The following is a 19,984-nucleotide window of genomic DNA, read 5'->3' on the forward strand; positions in this document are numbered from 1 at the left end:
GTGCTTAAGTCTACAACATGATTTTGCCTTTTATCTAATTTATTGCTTTCCATAAATGGAATGTTATGAATGGGCCTGCAACAAAATCTCCTCTAATTTCATTTTATTTTTTTAAGGCCAGTACACCCCTTTTTTATTCATTACAAATATTGTGTATTGTGCTCTTTTTTAGCAAATGTGAATATAAATATATATTGCTCTTTTGACTTTAATGCTCTCTTCGTCAGATGTAAAAGTCTGCTACTACAGAAAATCATCAGTATATTAGATTATTGACTTTCAGGTACTGAGAATATTCCTGCATAAACAGCCTCAAAGTTCCCAGCGGAATTGTGCTTACTGGAAGGGAATACCTAAGTTATCATAGTGTAGGAGATAGTGTAGGGGATATACAGTAGCTGTACAGGCTATAAGAAAACCAGATGACCTGTCCTATGGAGATGGCTTGCCATAAATCATTAATGTTGTGCCCTGCCCTGCTCCCTACCATGCTACGCCACTATCTCTCTTCTGGCTTTTTAAATAGAATTATATCACAATAGAAGATATATATTTATATATATATATATATTTCAAGAGGGCTGTATATTCAAATAACCATCTGATACAAATGTACTCATGGAAGATAGCTGTCAAGGCCGCCGGGAGCGCAAAGAGGCACGTCTGCTCCCGGCGGCGAATAATCCAAGATGGCGGCACCCAGTCGGCCCACGTGGGCGCTGGGACGCCAGCGCTGCAACGCCGACGCACGCGCATGTGCAAACAGGCTGGCGCAAGCACGCCGGCGTAAGGACGTCAATGACGTCACTTTGGCGCCAAGTTTGAATATAAAAAGGCCCCCAGGACGCCAGAATGGCGCCCAAGAATAGGTTCTGCTACCCTGAACCTGGGTTCCTGTATTCCTGACTCCTGATTCCTGAATCCTGATTCCTGCTCCTGCCTTGGTTTTGACCCCCTGCCTGGACTCTTGTTATTTGATCCTGATCTGCCTGCCATTGAACTCTTGCCTGGACTTTGACCTTGTATCTTGCTTAACCCTTTGGATACTGCGACCTTGCACCCTCAAGAGGGCTTCCTCCTTGATCCTGACTACCTCCCAGGAGGGAGCTCCCGGCTCCCTGACAATAGCATGGCAGTATTCTAGTACAACCTACTGATCAAGTATGTGGCTTCATCAGATTTTATATAGACACAATAAAAACAGCTGCTCTTCACCAATAGAGGTTATTTTAGGTTTCTTTCTCCTTTAAACCCTTTTGCATCTAATTCAGATCAGTTAGGGCATGTTATATTAGCAGGTTAGGGAGAATGTGCCTTCATACATTTTTAAATGACCCAAATTGCCAAAACTAAACCCTTATTTTAGAAAGTATTATTTTAATAACTAAATCTGTTAGCAAGAGCGTAACTCAGTATTTACATACTGTATGTCACAAGTTTTAGTTCATTTCATGGACTGCTTTCTGTTGATAGCAGCACTTTTCTTTCAGGTTATACATGTGATGAACATTGTCTAGAGTCAAAAATTCAACTTCTTAGCAATGTCTTCTAAAAGAGAAAAACAAAAGACAACGTTTATTTATTAATAAATAAAGACTACTGGTCTGGCTTCCATTCTTCTGCATTACTAGACAGGATGGATAGACAAAGACAGCATTTTCCCATAATTAATGTTCAAATAGTTCTACATCCAGATGTTGTGACAATGACCTCATTGCTGTGGCACCAAAGAAAATAGATGAGAGAGAAATGACAAGCAGTTTGGCTCTGAAGATTCATGTACCTCTCTACTGTTATATGGGTGACCCATTATGGCCTGTCATTCAAAAACAAACAAAAAAAAACACATGACATACAGCAGAAATGTAGGAGTTTTTTTGTCCAGTAATATAAAACATACGGTTTCTCAGTTGTTGCCACAATAATTCAGCTACCATAACTCTCTACAAGCAGGCTAGCCAGGCCAGAGAACTGATTTCTGTAATAAAACAACCCAAAACAGGTGCTACAGCATAGCATGGCTAGTTTACTCTCCTACTTGTACTTTATACAGTATGTCTTTATTAAAAGCAAAGACATTCAGAAAGAACCTGTAACTGTAGCCAAATCATTTATTAAAAATTGGCTGCTTTCTGACTTTGCAACACAAGCCTTTGTAGGTCTGAGTAAAACAATACAATTTTGCCAGAGTAAAAATGTTCAGCTTCGCTAGAATGTGCCTAATAAAGGCTGCTGTTTGCTGTCTGTCAGTCATGAGGCTTCTGTATCTCATATATAATGCACTGTATCCAAGACCCCAGGGTTCTCTGCCCAAATACTCAGTATCCCAGGCAGCAGCAAACAAGCCATTGCAGGCCGACATGTTGGAGGCACTGTGATGTAATAAATAAATTTGTGAGTTTTCAAACGGAGTGCTGGTCCTCTTCGAATTTTATATATATATATAAATAATATATATATGCGATTTTGTTGCTTCTATGGGACAATTGGGTCTTGGCAAAATTGGGGTTGGTGGTGGTCGGTTGCTAAAATACCTTTTTCTGTAGGGTAGGGATGTACCGAATGCACTATTTGAGATTCAACCGAATCCCTGAATCCTTGGTGAAAGATTCGGCTGAATACCAAATGGAATCCGAATTCTAATTTGCATATGCAAATTAGGGGTAGGAAAGGAAAAAGTGGAAAAAAAATCGTTTTTTTTTTGTGAAAAAATGTCACGTGATTTCCCCACCTGTCCCTAATTTACATATGCAAATTAGGATTCGGGTTCGGCCAGGCACAAGGATTCGTCCAAATCCTGCTGAAAAAGGCCGAATCCTGGCCGAATCCCAAACTGAATCCTGGATTCAGTGCATCCCTGCTGTAGGGGCATCAAGGAGACAATCATTGCCAGAGACAATATAACTGCACTTTGTTAATAATATTAATTTCACACAAATCCCGACGTGCACATCACTACAGCTAACTATCATGTGAGAATGCTCTACCCACACTTGTGGGGATAGATACCTTATGTACAACTAAGCTAACAGCTCTGAGTACTAAAGTATATAAAAACACAGTTTACATTCTTTTTCCCGTTTCAGGAACAGAAGCAATATCCAACTTTCACTATAGTTGGCTAATTATACAACATAGTAAATGCTTGAGAACCGTATTTTATTAAAAAAAAATGTCAAACAAGTAGTCAACTTTAGAACACTTGGCTACAATCTACTGGAGGAACACATCCAGCCTGCATCTCAAATATCGTAACGTCACAAAGCAATGCCATGAGCAAATAACAGAACTCAGCATAACTTAGACTGCTGCATGCCTAGCAACAAAGTTGTATAATTTGAATTGGCTGCACCCATGCTGTGTTTTACATGGGAATGGGCATGAGGTTAAAAGTCTGAGCTTCATTAAACCCACTCTGGAGGCACAATGCAGTGTCTGAAAGATGACTGGAGTACAGTTGTATAAGTGGAATTTTCCCATGACATGATTCCTTTTAAATGAAAGGACTCCCATACAAAAACAACACATTATTATTATTCCCTATGGTATGCATGTGACATAATTTACTGCCTAATGCAAACCTCAGGGAGTCAAGTTTTTGTTGTCTCTATTACAATCTATTACAAAATTGCCATCTGCTGCATAATTTAGAAATACATTTCTTTATGTCAGCAAATAATGCAACTTCACATACGTGGGATGATGTGTATCTTGCACATGGATTAAAGGTAAATAATCCTTATAATTGTTCAAGAAGATCATCGCCAGCAGCAATAAAAAATATGGTGGAGCGGTGTCCCTGGAAAACTTTTAAAGGCAACATAGTCTGGACGGCTGGGCATGCCCTGTATGATAAAAAAAAATACATAGCTATGTATTAAACAGGAGCACAATAATATTATATTGAAGTTTGAGAGGTTTCATTATTAAATGGACACTGTCATTATTTATTGTAAAGGTATGGGATCTGTTATCCGGAAACCAGTTATCCAGAAAGCTCTGAATTACAGAATGGCCATCTCTCATAGACTCCATTTTATCCAAATAAAACAAATTTTAAAAAGTGATTTCCTTTTTATCTGTAATAGAAGAGTACATTGTACTTGATCCAAACTAAGATATGATTAATCCTTATTGGAAGCAAAACCAGCCTATTGGGTTAATTTAATGTAGTAGACTTAAGGTATAAAGATCCAAATTACAGAAAAGATCCGTTATCCGGAAAATCCCAGGTCTCAAGCATTCTGGATAACAGGTACCATACCTGTACTTTTATTCTATACCATGACAACTTAAATAAAAACTTTTTGAAAACAACATGTAAAACTCTGCTTCATCCAAATAAACCATTTTCATTAAAAAAAAGCTAAGAGGGCTGGGTTTATTAATGTCAGGATCATTAGCAGCAATGCCATTTTTTGAGGATTTTAGCAGAAAACTTTCTCTACTGTTACTACTCAATGTATTTCCACCTTTTGACAGAATGCAGATTCTATTGTTAAACATTAAAGGGCAGATTTATGAAAATGTGAGATTAGAACTCTACACAGAAAAACTTGCCGACTTTCTATTCATTCCTATGGGATTTTTTAAATTGTATATATCAATGGGTAAAAGTCAAAGTTCACCATTTAATAAATGCATCTCTAAAAATCCCATAGGAATGAATGAAAGTAGGGGAGTTTTTCTGTGTTGAGCTCTAATTTCACATTTTCATAAAATCTGCCCCATTATAATGAATTTTGGGTTAGGTTACATGTTTATTAAAGGGGAACTCCACAAAAACATAGCTTAAGCTTTTTGAAAAGTAAACATAATTTCAAGCCAAGCCCCTTGCTCTTCTGTTGATCTTTCTGACTACTTTGATGAGTTGGCTGACTACTGTTACTTTGTATCAACAGCCAGCTGTCCTCAGCCTGCATCCTCCAAACCCCACAATTCCCTGTACATGTGATTTTAATAAGGAAAGGAACATCATAGTGCAATGCATTGTGGGTTATGTATTTCCTGCATGCCGTCTGTAAGTTGTTACATTTTGTAACATCAGTGTTTAGTCCCTCCTTCCCTGCCAGGATTTCAAATGATGCAGAAAGAGAAGAACTGGATTTCAGCATAGAAAATGGCATTTATTCATACTTTTTGAAGAAACAGGTAAGTGTGATGGATATATTAGGGGTTTCTGTGTTATGTGGGCCTCTTTTTAAATTTTGGTTTGGGAGCTGGAGTTCCCCTTTAATAGTTGAAAATCAATTTTAAAAATACATTTCCTTTTAACATTGAGTTAACATACTGGCCACTGCTGTTCCGTGTTCCCAAAGTTTCAAATATTCTCGTTAGCTGGTCTAGATCAGAATCCCAGGCAAAAAGGCACCTGTTTAAATACATTGCAGAACTTGAACCATGGTCATGATTGGGACAACCATGGCAAAAAGAAAGTTTGTGTAACTCACCCGAAGTAGCAGCTCTGCTAAGATGCAGCCCACTGCCCACATGTCAACTCCCACACATACATTCTAGCACCAAACAACAATTCAACAACAAAACACAAGCTTATGGTAATTTTTGCCCCACAAGATTAAACCCCTGACACTAGATTGAAACTCTAAATTTTCAGACCATTAACACAATATTTTCAAAAAGTCAAATACAACGAGTTTTAGTCAAACCTGAATAATTATGTGCTGGGGTAACTACAATCCTTTCACAGAAAAAGTTTGTTTGCTGAGGGGACAGGGTTCAGTGTTCTGGAGGCGCATACATTTAATTCCTGATCCCCATAAAGAGATAGATGTTGGTCACATACAATAAACTGAAATCATTCTCACAATACTGCCCTTGTGTACAAGTTATTTAAAATAAAAAATAGGCCCTGGGCAGATGCTTGGTTTGCACTCAGTCTTTAATACTAATACCACAAGTGTCCATATAAGCAATGAAATTACTTCTATTCTTTTAACTGAATCCTGCATTGGCATATAGTAGTTGTGCCTAGGACGCTCTGCCCACTCCCACTACCTAGTTACCACTTGATGAGTATATATTCTGTTTGCCCCCTAGTCCCAAACTGGCTTTCATTTAACTTGCCTTTAGGCCCAGCTGTTGGCTTGCTTTCAGTACCCATTCTCTTAAGGATTTTTTCACCTTAATTAAAAGGGACAGTCTAACCGGGTGTGCTGGACATTTATTCCTCTGGCTAGAAAGTCCTGGAGGTGCCTCTTGCAGTAAATCCTCTGTTGCTTTGTGTCTTCCCACCAAGATTAGCACATGTTTTATATCTTTGGGGTCTCCTTGTCCCTTATATTTGTCCAATTCCTCCCTGTCAATGATCTGTGCAGGAGTTAATTCCTCTATTTGTAGCAGTTTCTTTACCAGATGAATAGGATCTAGCATTGGGGATCTCATGGGGAGGAAAGTAAGAAAAAACAATTATGGGCCCTTGGGATATCACTGAGAGGTCAATAGAAAAACACAAATTATGCACATGTTGTGTCTTGATAGATATATTAACTCCCAACAAAGTGACAGGATCTCCAATTTCAGTTTAAAATAGTCCTTGGAATTGTGGCCACTTAGATCACGGTAAACCTTTTGGAGTTCACTGATTAGATATTTTGCAATCACCTTGGCCAACTGCTCATGAGAAAACTTCGGGCAACTTCGGAAAACGAATCGATCTGAGTTCCACCCTGCTGGCGATTTAGATTGTAGCCGACGGGGAGGCAGTGCAGGGAGATTAGTCGCCCAAAGAAGAGGCGATTTGTCATCGGGTGACTAATCTCGCCGAATCTTCTCGTCTGTCTCTGCTCTTAGTAACCTTTCACTCTCCACAACACATTGAAACACTATTAAGTATGCCTCAATGCCACCTGCAGAGGTCATCTTCATAGAGACTTCTGTAATGCTTTGTGAGCAGTTAATTACTCTGTAGTTTTTCAGCCATAGCCTGGATTTCTTGCTATAAATGGCAGTTAACCAATGCAGTTTTACTAGCCTTTGTGCATTGATTTCAGACATTAGCAGCGGTTTTGATATTGCGTAGCTATGGCTTCCTGTCTTTTCTGCTGAGCTCTCAGGGTAGCTTCCTGGGTAGTTAACTGTTGCATTTTCAAAGGTTACTGGTAGTGATGTGTGGGCTGGCCCGATACCCGTGGGACCCGCAGGGTCTAGGAGGAACCTGTCTCAGCAGAGTCAAGACTATTTACTCCTAAACCCTGGATTTAGAAGTGAAATTTTAAAGGGATACTGTCATGGGAAAATAGGTTTTTTCAAAATGCTTCAATTAATAGTGCTGCTTCGGTTGACTCCTGCAGGAAAGAAATGTTTTAAAAGAGCAAACTGATTTTTTATATTTAATTTTGAAATCTGACTAGACGTCAGCTTCCCAGGTGCCCTCAGTCATGTGACTTGTGCTCTGATAAACTTCAGTTTGCAAGTTGGAGTTACATCAACCCCCCTTTCCCCTATCAGCAGCATATGACTAGAACAATGTGAACGTAACAAAATAACAGCTTCCTGGTAGATAGAACAGCACTCAATAGTTAAAATCCAAGTCCTACTGCAACTCCGTCAGTTACATTGTGTAGGAGAAACAGTAGCTTATCTGAAAGCAGTTCCATAATAAAGTATTGGCTCATTCTGAAAGCACATGACCAGGCAAAATGACTAAAAAAATAAACTTGTTGGTTCAGGAATCAAATTTTATATGGTAGAGTGAATTATTTTCAGTGTAAACAGTGTAATTTATTCATAAAAACTATCATAAAAAACATGACAGAATCCCTTTAAAGTTAATTTAAAGGTAAGCAACCCCTTTAACTAAAACTTCATTAGTAGTAATTCTCAGTGCAATATATACAGTCCAAAAAGGATGCACACAAGAGATACAAAATTTTATTTATTCTCACATCTGCATATGTTAATACTCTGATTTGCTTTAGAATTTGGCTGAATCTGTATTCATTGGAATTAAATAAATAATGGATTCGGTACATCTCTAATACAAACTGATTAAAATTCATAGTATGTATTGTTTATTTGTAATTTGCTGCATGACACGTGTATTTTAACAATGGATGCAAGCTAAATCGATATGTGCTAGCTAAGCAGCATTGTCCAATACAGCTAAAATTTCTTTCATTCCAGCCAATGGACTCTATCATCATAACATAGTTACAAAATCTGTACATTTTGGGTGTAACTTATCAAAATCTGAAAATTTCAGATTTTTTAAATAAACCAAACCAGAATCCACCATTGCCCTTATTTATCAATAAAAACTTCAAAAAAATTGGATCAGGAAAAAACGCATCTTTTTTGCGTTGGATTGTTGCGTGAAAAATCTGAATTTTTTGGATTTGATGCCCGAAAAGTCAAAAATTTTTGTGACATTGGCGGAAAAGCCTGAAACTTTTTGGATTATCATACGAAACCCAGCGCAGACAATAATACCTTCAAATTGCAAATAGGACCTCTGCCAATGACTTCTACAGGATCTTCACAGTTTGAAGATGGAGCCTTTTCGGATTCTGTAGCCTCTGGCTATAATAAATCTCGAAAGATTTGAATTTTTTTTTCCACTAAAAATTTGGATTTTATAGTAAGTAAAGTTTTATAGAAAAGAAGTTTTTAGCATTTGAACTTTCATAAACAACCCCCTTTATGTGTTCCAAGAGCCCCAAAACAAAACAAAGCATTCTAAAGAAAATTGGGAACCTGAAGGAAAGAAAACAGGCGCAAGTGCAGTCTCGCTAAATGTTTGCAACTATTGTATTGACTCCATTAATCCAAAGCACTTGCATCCAAACACTTCTGCATATTCTGCACTTCGGCATATGCAACTCCCATTGCATCCATGCTGCCTCTTCTGCTATTACCCCCAGAGCAACCACCACCCTGGACATGGAAGTAATTCAAGCAGATATTGTTAATAGGGGCAGCAGGCATGAGCCAAAAAAAAAGGGAATCCTAAATCCTCTTGCAGACTTAACATCATGCATGTTACTTTATTGAGGATGCATGAGTCTAATTCTGTGCTAGGGACATCTGGGGAAAATATAATGGCAGGGCACTACTACCTTTTCCCCTGCCAATGGATTTTTTTTCCAGAAAAGGAAAACATTTGATTCACTGGAAAGTGCCTAAATAATTGGCATCCCCGGTAAATAGGATTTTTCTTGTCTTGTTTTCTTGTTTTAATATTCACTATTACTATTTGCACACTTACTTTACTAAATAGGAATTTATATGCTTATTTAACTCCAAAGTCTGTCATTACTATATATTTTTGCTGCCACTGCAAACATGTGCTGCACTTTTGTTGGCATAAAAAATGGGGAAAATACATGGAAGAATTAAAGGAGTGGACTAAATTAACTTTTAGTATTTTATAGAATGGCTAATTCTCAGAAACCTACCAATTGGCCTTTATTTAATGTTTTTATAGTTTTTGAATTATTTGCCTTCTGACTCTTTCTAACTTGCATATGGGGTCACTGTCTCCATCTGAAAAACAAATGCTCTGTAAGGCTACAAATTTGTTGTTATTGCTACATTTTATTACTCATCTTTATACAGGCCGGAATTCGGCCTTGGGCACCTCTAGGCCCGCAGGGTCCTAGCGCCCCTCCCCCCCCACTGCAAGCACATGCAAGCACTAGGGATTAATCGTACAGGAGAACGCGTCCCCTTTCCTATTCATACTCCAGTCTCTTATTCAATTCAACAATACTTGTTTGCTTGAGTCAGCTGGATTCCTCAATATGAAAGCAATATAAGGTGCACGTACCATCAGTGGTCCATCCTCCACCACTGATCCAAAAAAGAAGTTTTCGTACAGCACCAATAGATTAAAATGCCTTTATTGGTACATTATATGGCAAACAGCCTGGTCTGCGACGTTTCAGGCCTTCAGGCCTTTTATCTAAGAGCTTGATAAAAGGCCTGAAGGCCTGAAACGTCGCAGACCAGGCTGTTTGCCATATAATGTACCAATAAAGGCATTTTAATCTATTGGTGCTGTACGAAAACTTCTTATTCAATTCAATGCATGGTTGCTTGGGTAATTTGGAGCCTGAAATTGCAAACTGGAGAATTGATGAATAAAAAGCTCAATAACACAAAAATTAAAAAAATTAAAACCAACAGCAAATTGTCTCTACATCATACTAAGAGTTAATTTAAAGGACATGTAAAGGCAAAACAAAACAATGCAATTTTTACTTTCTTTAATGAAAAAGAAACCTATCTCCAATATACTTTAATTAAAAAATGTGTACCGTATTATAATAAATCTGACTGTATGCAGTGAAATTCTCCCTTCATTTACTGCTGTGGATAGGAATTGTCAGATGGTCCCTAACTGCTGAGCAGGGAAACAATCATACTTATGAACAGCAGGGGGAGCCCCCACCTTACTTCCCAGCCATGCAGAACTCAAGCAGCTTTGTTTATGACGATCCCTAAGCAGCCCAGACCACACTGAGCATGTGCACAGTCTTAGTCTTGCAAAGATGTTTAACAAAGTTACAAGATGGTGACCCCCTGTAGCCAACTTTGAAAGCATAAATTATTTGTTTGATTAGTTTTGTGGTTCACTAAGTTCATGTTTATATTTAGTATACAAAATACAGCATTTCTAGCCTTATTCTATTTTAGACTTTACATGCCCTTTAAAGGTGAACAACACCTTTAATGCTGTAAAGCAATGATATAGGTGAGACAATGGCATGGACCTTCCCCAGGGCACTTTTGCATTAGTAGAATTGTCCGTATCACTTTAAGATTCCATAAAGTTTCACACTTCCCAAACTTTATGCTTTATGTAACAAGTATGATGGCAGTGCATTTAAAACAAAAAAATGGAAAAAGATATAGCTAAAGTTGTGAATGACATATATACATAAACATTCTAATTCAATGTATTATTTACATATTTTTTGTAAACATGCAACGATTTGGATCATGTGTAAGTTAAATTTAAATGTGTCACAGGTTGAAGCCTTTTAGCTTTTCTGCCTATATAGTCAGCAGTAATTCCCAAGTGCTTTGCCTTTGAGTTGAGAGTTGTCTCCCTCAGTTTCACAATCAGTGACTGTAGCTCAGTGTTCAGGTTTTGGAGGGCTTGGTTCTCATTCCAGATAATGTTCCTCTCTCTTATAACAAGGTCCCTTTCCCATTTTGCTAATGCTATTCTTTCTTCAATGTCTTGCAAGCTGCAAAAAAAAGGAAGCAGAAAATTTTCATAATTTAAGAAATGGAACAGTCAGATTACACGGCTGAGAAAGTGATGTATCCCTGGCCCAATGCCGTCCTTATACCTTGGGATTATCCAGCTGTCCCTACATGATATTGGCCAATAAACAGCTGATCCAGTAAAGCATATGGAACCAATATCAACCAATCAGTGTCATTATTAAAGTTCATGTAAAGCCTATTTCACTGGGAAGGGGGGGGGGATGCTGTTATGTGAAGCACCCCCCCCCCCCCCGGTAAAATAGATATCTACTTTTTCATTGGGCTCCTGTTAGAGAAAACAGCATTGGCTCATGGAAAACTCCTTACTCTTTTACTCCTTACTCTTTTTATCAGCTTTTTCTTTTTATCGTATGATATTTGACTACTGGCAATCGTGCATGTTCTATAGATAAAATTGCCAGGCTTACTCTACTAATCATGCGCTAAAACAAATATTTTTTATGGGCATCAACGTATACTCAATCCCTGAGGTGCAGTAACCCCTATGTTTTATACCATAAATGGGACAAATTAGGACATCTTGGTATTAGCCCCTCTATTTCCTTATCTCTGATATTAATTTGTCTGAAAAAGGTGATTCTTATATTTGATTAGTAACTTCACATTTTCACTATTTTATTAATTTCTCATAAAATTGGCAAAATATCTGTGCCACACACTGAACATACTTAGCCAAATATTTGCTCCTCATGCCTTGCATTTTTCTCCTCTTTTGTATATTTTCTTCTTTTATTGCTCTGTCATATCCATGCTGCCATGACAAGGTTTCATTTTGGACTTGTTTTGGTTGCAGGAACAGAGATACTAAAAAAGAAATAGAGCATATTTACTCTTTTGCACAGTAAAGTATGTACTATTATTGCTTAGTATAGTATTTGTAGGGATGTGAAAATCTTAGACACCCTTACACTTTACAGACAGGCACATCCCTAGTTATATGGACACCTCAGTGGGTCCTTTTGGGGACCTTGTGCTTATGTAACCCCTGTAGTTCACACAGTTAACACCAGATGGCACTGTGCCAGAGTATAAAAGGTTTAGGAACCATGTGTTCTGGGTCCATTGCTTTAGGCGCCTTGGCCCTAGTAATTAGACAGATATACTCATTTTATAGATCACTCTAGGAGTGATAGAGAGGTTATTTAGTTGAGCAGCTCAAGGCTCCACTGAGGAGATTAGAGGGATTAAGATCCCAGGGTTATACTGACCCAGAGTAAGGAACCAAGTGTTGAGATAGGGATGATAGGAGTTCCCCTAGTCTGCCACTGGAAGATATCCTGAAAACTGGGCAATACCCATCACATGCTGTCAACTTACTCTCTGCTGTATATTCCCTAGCCTGTGGGGATTCAGCCTATACGTGCTGTGAGTATATGCTTCCTTTATGCTGCTGTGTATGTTCTATACTCCATTGTGGATCAATGTGCTGAATGATCTATGTGCTATTGTTCAATAAACACAGTTCTTTGTTCAACCGTTAAAGAACTACTGGCGCTCATCATTCTGCTATCGCATATCAGGTTACAGTTACACTACACCCTGCCTCCTCCGCATTGCGAGAGCTTACCCCTGAGAAAGAGAGCTCATCGGTGGTCTCAGCCCACAAAGGAAAGTAGAGTAAACGGCCCTAGCACAAGTCAGTTTACTATAGCGCTACATATATATTACTGTATATATGTTGATTAGACACCAGCACATTTTTAACGCTGCAGTGCAGTAGTGCCATTTCACTAACTATCATAGAGGCCTCCATATGTTCTGGGGTTGTTGTCATTAAACGGGAATTATGGTATTGTGCACATTGAGCTCATAAATACAGTGCTAATTAGGGATGCACCGAATCCAGGATTTGGTTTGGGATTTGACCAGGATTCTGCCTTTTTCAAATCCAAGTCCCAAACAGCCCCCCCACAGACCCAGTAAAATGATTGTCTATCTATGGCATCTTACAACAGCCCCTCTGGCATTTGCCAGAATTTACAGATTGCCAGTCGGGTCCTTCAGGCAATCATCATGCTTGTATAGTTTTCATTTATTTATGCTCCATTCACTTCTTTAGTCTATCTGAATGTGCTGTTGCAATCTGTTCTTCTATGGTGGCTGAAATTGAAGATCTTATTTGTTATGCGAACACGGAGAGAAAATAATTCATTCACATTACAAAGTGTTTTCTTGCGATGTATAGTATAAATAGCAGTACATTTGTTTCCTGCATGAAGACAGAATGAGGAGAAACAGATGCTGAGAGAGGAAAAGTGAAGATAAACTTGATTATTTCAGAAACAGTACAGAATATATAATTGATTGTACTTAGAAGTTTCTTATTTCAGTATGCTGAAGTTAATACTAAATTTTCATTTTCGCGATAGTTCCCTTAATATGAGGCAGTGCTGTTGCTACTGTGTAATATAGGAGTGTACAGCACATGATTGTTATGGTGGACAATGTCATCAATTATTCCTTTCAGGCATACCTCATGGGTAACAACTTGGGGAAAATCGAGATTAGAGTGTAGTTCATGCTCTATTTTCCCCCAATAATGTTGAGTGTGTTAGGGCACAACCATATTATGTGAAGGAATTAGGCTCTGGGTTCTTGGCATCTTGGGCAGTCCACCCTATTCCCTGGCTAGTCACTCAGGTGAGTAGTATAATTGGTGTAGTGTAAAATGTATTAATCTGTCTCTGGATGAGAAAGGTAATCATTTGCTTTGTTTGGGGCCTCATCCCAGGCCTTTGTGTTCAGGCTTGGCATAATTGCCTTCCATTTTTCAAGGGAAGCTTGGAATGAGGGTGGTTTCATTACAATTAGTATACTTTATAGTCCAGTCACCAGCTTGCACTGGTCACTGGCCCAGAGAATGATCTCTACACCAGGTGCAACATACTTTAGCTGCAGTTGCTGGAATTGTTGGTGAAATGTGTGCCATAGTTTCAGGTAGGCAAAACATTTTGGTGGGTTTTTGGGTTTGGCAACAAAACAGAAAAATAATCGCTAGCGCTCGGTCTAACCCACACTGTGACGTTGACCAGCTGCTATAAACACCCTTGTGCCAGTGCTCAGTCTAACCCACATTCTGGAGTTGACCAGCTGCTATAAGGGATAAAAAGCCAATATTTGTACACAAAAAGAAGAAAAAAAGATTGGCAGTGCACAGTTTGCCTTTAAAAATAATTATTACAAAAAATGAGGTGTTAGTACCACACTTTGGCCAAAATATGTAAGCTCACGTGCCATGTCAAGGCCCCTCCTTATACGTCCTACACTATTTGTGAGCATTCGTAGTATGTAGTGCATTTAAAATCAAGTCCCCCAGCAACCAATGTGACAGAGTAGCAAGACCATGTTGCACTTACCCTTCACTCAGGAGCTCTAGTGAGAAAGCAAGGAACTTTTAAGTCCCAGTAAATTTACATACACCAGTAAATAATTCCCTTCCTACACTATCTTTTAGCAAGTATGTAGTGCATTTAAAATGAAGTCCCCCTGCAAACAGTAAGACCATGGTGCACTTACCCTTCAATCAGGAGCTCTAGTGAGAAAGCAGAGAGCCTTTAAGCCAGTGACAATTAACATATGCCTTTAAATTTTGGTTTGGCTAGTTTGATTTGGTTATATCTTTTGAAGGTACCTTCACGCAATTGGTCTTTTAGGACTTTAATACCATAGTCTCGCCAGTGTTTGTATTTCAGTAGCGATCATTTAAATTTGGACTGAGCTGCCAACCTTTTAAATTTTTGGATTTTACTCTTTTCACTGCTTTCAGGAACCCCTAGAGAGGTTGACCTTAGAGTTTGGGAACCCCCTGATCTAGAGCATATGTACACACAAGATCTGGGTATATTCAGAACTCTAATACAGTTTACATGTACAGATATGTTCTGTTCCCAACCATAGTTTGCACTTAATAATCAGCAGCTACGCTAATATTTACTCTTCATCTCATTTTATCCTTGTGCTTCCAACACTGTTTATACAAAGCTGAAGAAGCTTACTGTTGGGTAACAACGGTCCATTGTCACTTGCTGCCTTTTGCAATGTTTGTGCTAGATGATGTTGACCAGTTTCATGAAGAATAGCACAAAACATTGTGAATGTATGAGCGCTGGCACTTTTTAAAATTTCTAGCAGTTTGTATATCCTCATGTCTGGAAACTCTTCTAGCTGTAAGATATAAAGAAGCTTCGTTATTTGAAACAGGTACACTAATTATATGGCCAAAAGTATCTAGACACTCCATCTTAAGGGTAAGTCCACACAGGGCGTTTTGGGGAGATTTGGTCGCCTGGATCTCCCTAAACGCCTTCCCTGACTCTGTGCCGGCTAAAATGAAAAAATGCCAGCGCTAATCACACGCCGCAATTCGTTTTCCGAAGTCGCCAGAAGTTTCCTCGTGAGGCAACTTCGGGGACATTGGAAAATGAACCGCCGCATGTGATTAGCGCCAGCATTTTTTCATTTTAGCCGGCGCAGAGTTAGGGAAGGCGTTTGGGAAGATTGGTCGCCGCAAAAACTAGGCGATTAGTCACCAGGCGACCAAATCTCCCCAAAACGCCCTGTGGGAATTTACCCTTAGCCAGTAATTCAAAAATAAGGCCTGACTCTTAAAGTCAAGTTTTGGATGCATAAAAACCATGCCTTCAGGCGACTTTGGAAAACGAATCATTGTGTGTGATAAGCGCCAGCATTTTTTTCATTTTAGCCGGTGCAGGAACAGGGAAGGCGTTTAGCCGGCGCAGAGTTTGGTCACCGGGGAGATTGGTCACCGCAAAAACGAGGCAATTAGTCACCAGGCGACCAAATCTCCTGCAAAAACGAGGCAATTAGTCACCAGGCGACCAAATCTCCCGCAAAAATGAGGCAATTAGTCACCAGGCGACCAAATCTCCCCAAAACGCCCTGTGTGGACTTACCCTTAGCCAGTAATTCGAAAATAAGCAACTGCTTTGAGGCCACTGGAAGTAACATCCAATACGTATTTATCAATGAGTGAAAGTCCATCCTTTGATAAATACGCCTTTCAAAATCCCATAAAAATGAATGGAGAGTGGCGGAATTTCACTCTAGAGGACTGTGTCGATCTCTAACTTCACTCTTTGATAAATATACCCCTGTATGTGTTTATATTATTGTGTACAAACATAGGTTCCAGATATTTCTAATCCTTGATTTTTAATTCCACTGTAATATCTAAGATGTTATAGAACTACCATAGCGCCGACACCAGAGATTCTAATTAACTGGGGTCTGTCTAACACTGGAACAGATTCAGTTCAGTGAGAAGAAGGTTTATCACTTGAAAACTCATGGACAAGATTTAATTCAGTTCAGAAAAGACATATCTCACTGTTTATCCCGTTAAAACGTCTATGGGAAAAATCTGGAACTGAATTTGGAGAAAAGATTTTTCTTCTCAAATTAAATCTTGCTCACGAGTTTCACGTGATAAAGCATTAGATGACTTTTTCTCACTGAATTGAATCTGGCCCATTATCTCTGAGTAGGTGAGGACTGATACAAAAGATTACTCTGTACATAAAATAGCAACCAGAAATGTATTACCTCAAGCAAACCAATTTGTTCAGTAGTTAGAATCCCATGTTCCTTCAGCTTTCTATAAAGATGAGATGTAAGACGTAGGTTTTTGACAATGAACGGATGGTAATGTTGTAGGATCCCAGAATGGACGTGTTTGCCAGCAGACCCTACTGGAAAAACATTTCCATTTAAAACTTATATTCTAAAATGCAAATACCATGTACAAGATTTGTGGCACAAATATGCTTAGAGGAGAACCACACAAATACCCACAGAGTTCTGGTCAGAATCAAACCCAACACTATGGAACTGCAGAGCAGCTATGCTAACCACATAACACTCGCTATAAGAAGACAAGATGTGACCTGTGTATTTCTTACATTTGTCTGGAGTTTTATGTAGCTCCTCTAAGCTAACACTCATAGCTTAAAGGGCATGTAAAGGGAACAAAATAAAATCCCATTTTTACTTTCTTTAATGAAAAAGAAACCTATCTCCAATATACTTTAATTAAAAAATATGTACAATTTTTATAAGAAACCTGACTGTATGCAGTGAAATTCTCCCTTCATTTACTGCCGTGGATAGGAATTGTCAGACGGTCCCTAACTGCTGAGCAGGGAAACAATCATAGTTATGAACAGCAGGGGGAGCCCCCGCCTTACTTCCCAGCCATGCAGAACTCAAGCAGCTTTGTTTACTATCCCTAAGCAGCCCAGACCACACTGAGCCAATTCTTGCCATCTTTTTCATTGGTCCTCTTGGACTCTTTCTAACTTTCAAATGGGTGACATGGACCACAACAACCAAAAACCTATTGCTCTTTGAGGCTACTATTTTATTGTAATTGCCACTTTTATTGCTTATCTTTATATTCAGACCATCATTCATATTCATATTCCAGTGTCTCATTGAAACCATTGCCTAGCTACTAGGGTAATTTGGACCTTAGCAACCTGATAGCTGCTAAAATCCCAAACCGGAGAGCTGCTGAACAAAAACCAAAAAACACAATTATAAGACCAATTGCAGAATTTCTCTCTTTACATTATGCTAAAAGTTAGGTAAAGTTAAAGGTGAACAACTCCTCGAATGGACCAATCAAAGCTACTCCAGTACCAAGGCCTGTCCGTTATTTTGACACACTTGTTGCTGATCATTAATTTCTGATACTGCCTTTTTCCAAACATCATCTCACAGGTCAACCACAGATCAGATTCAAATCAACATTACATGATAGAAGTGCTACTTACAAACCACAGGAGCCTCACTGAATGTCACCTTCTTTTTGGATAGGTTCATTTTTCTTGCCACCAGTAACTACAGTATATCTTCTCAGTATCAACAACAGGTCAATACTTTTTCAGCCCAGCAGCTTCCAGAGGTTGTAACGACATCTTCAATTTGTGTTCCCTTTATCAGCTGTGAATATGGCTCTGCACCATGTATATAGAAAGCAAACCACTATGGGTAGATGCTGCGTTCTGGGAGAAAGGCATCACTTTTCTTACATGTTGTTTGGGCGTCAGTGCTCGGTTGCTAAGAGAGAATAAAAAGTCCCTCCTACAGGTAAATGAAACGTTGCTTAGCACTCTTATCTTGATCAGTATAATCCTTTGTGCTTGAAATATAATGTACATTCTTTGTTTGCTCACACCCTTCTATTTACATTGATCTGAACCTGTGTAAAGGTATAAAGTCACTCATCCTATGCTTATAGAGAATACATTCCACATTTCACTACTCCTCAGATATCATTTCCTTTACAGCAATACATTTTTGAAGCTTAAAGGGCATGTAAAGGCAAAACAATAAAACCCCATTTTTACTTTCTTTAATGAAAAAGAAACCTATCTTCAATATACATTAGTTAAAAATGTGTACCGTTTTATAAGAAACCTGACTGTATGCAGTGAAATTCTCCCTTCATTTACTGCTGTGGATAGTAATTGTCAGACGGTCCCTAACTGCTGAGCAGGGAAACAATCATACTTATGAACAGCAGGGGGAGCCCCCACCTTACTTCTCAGCCATACAGAACTCAAGCAGCTTTGTTTATGACGATCCCTAAGCAGCCCAGAACACACTGAGCATGTGCACAGTCTTAGTCTTGCAAAGATGTTAAGTTACAAGATGGTGACCCCCTGTAGCCAACTTTGAAAGCATAAATTATTTGTTTGATTAGGCTTGTGGTGCAGTAAGTTCATGTTTATATTTAGTATACAAAATAAAGCATTTCTAGCCTTAATCTATTTTAGACTTTACATGCCCTTTAATGGAATTAAAGTCTTAAAGTAATGAATATAATCTAGTGTTGCCCTGCACTGGTAAAATATATATATATATATATATATATATATATATATATATATATATATATAGCTGCTGTGTATTGTACACAAGGGCAGCCATTCAAAGCTAAAAAAAAAAAAAAAAAAAAAAAAAAAGAGAAAAGGCACAGGATACAACAGATAAGCTCTGTAGTATACAATGGGATTCTTCAGAATTTATCTACTGTTTATCCAGTGCTTGAATGGCTGCCCCCATGGCTACACAGCAGCTTGTTTATATAAACTAGTTGTGTTTCTGAAGCAAATACAGTGCAGTTTACCAGTTCATTATATTGTCTTTCCAATACTTTCTTTGGTGTTATGGTTTCTTTAAAGGGCATGTAAAGGCAAAATATACCATTTTTACTTTTAATGAAGAAACCCCATCTCCAATATACTTATAAAATGGTTTTTTTTTTTTTTTTTTTTTTTTTTTTTTTTAAGAAACCTGACTTTATGCAGTGAACTTCTCCAGGGGCGTAACTAAAGAGGAAGCAGACCCTGTGGCTGCAGGGGGGCCCAGGACATATTGGGGGCCCCACGAGGCACAAATGAGCAATTTTAACAAATATTTCTAAAACAGGGCAATCTCTGAATATGTTGGGGCCCTAAAATTAATCTGCTGTTGGGCCCAGTAACATCTTGTTACACCACTGAAATTCTCCCTTCATTTACTGCTGTGGATAGGAATGGTCAGACGGTTCCCAACTGCTGAGCAGGGAAACAATCAACTCATGAACAGCAGGGGGAGCCCCAAATGAACAGGATCACTGTGGTGCTCGCTGGAAGAACCCTGGTCCGGTGCAGATTTCTGCAGATGTGTCAGGTAAGTAAATACAATCACATAGTTTGCATCCCCAATG

At 38.7% G+C, this 19,984-nt stretch overlaps 1 protein-coding gene across 1 annotated transcript; it reads right to left on the reverse strand.

The window, feature by feature from the left end:
* Positions 1-10,622: 10,622 nt before the first annotated feature.
* LOC108707279 lies at positions 10,623-18,467 on the reverse strand. The gene is made up of 5 exons (XM_018244467.2): positions 18,045-18,467; positions 16,816-16,961; positions 15,249-15,417; positions 11,922-12,057; positions 10,623-11,210 (listed from the first exon to the last, which is right to left on the reverse strand). The coding sequence occupies exons 1-5, from the start codon at positions 18,091-18,093 to the stop codon at positions 10,958-10,960; spliced, it is 753 nt and encodes a 250-aa protein (XP_018099956.1). The 5' UTR covers positions 18,094-18,467; the 3' UTR covers positions 10,623-10,957.
* Positions 18,468-19,984: the final 1,517 nt, after the last annotated feature.

This window comes from Xenopus laevis, chromosome 1S (assembly GCF_017654675.1).
Source record: "Xenopus laevis strain J_2021 chromosome 1S, Xenopus_laevis_v10.1, whole genome shotgun sequence".
NCBI classification, from domain to species: domain Eukaryota; kingdom Metazoa; phylum Chordata; class Amphibia; order Anura; family Pipidae; genus Xenopus; species Xenopus laevis.

Coding starts and splice junctions, on each gene's coding strand:
- LOC108707279 (XM_018244467.2), bottom strand. CDS start 18,093: ATGAACCTATCCAAAAAGAAGGTGACATTCAGTGAGGCTCCTGTGGTT. Junction 15,418..16,815: donor AACAAATTGGTTTGCTTGAG/GTAATACATTTC, acceptor TATATCTTACAG/CTAGAAGAGTTTCCAGACAT. Junction 11,211..11,921: donor AGGAGCAAATATTTGGCTAA/GTATGTTCAGTG, acceptor TTTTTTTTGCAG/CTTGCAAGACATTGAAGAAA.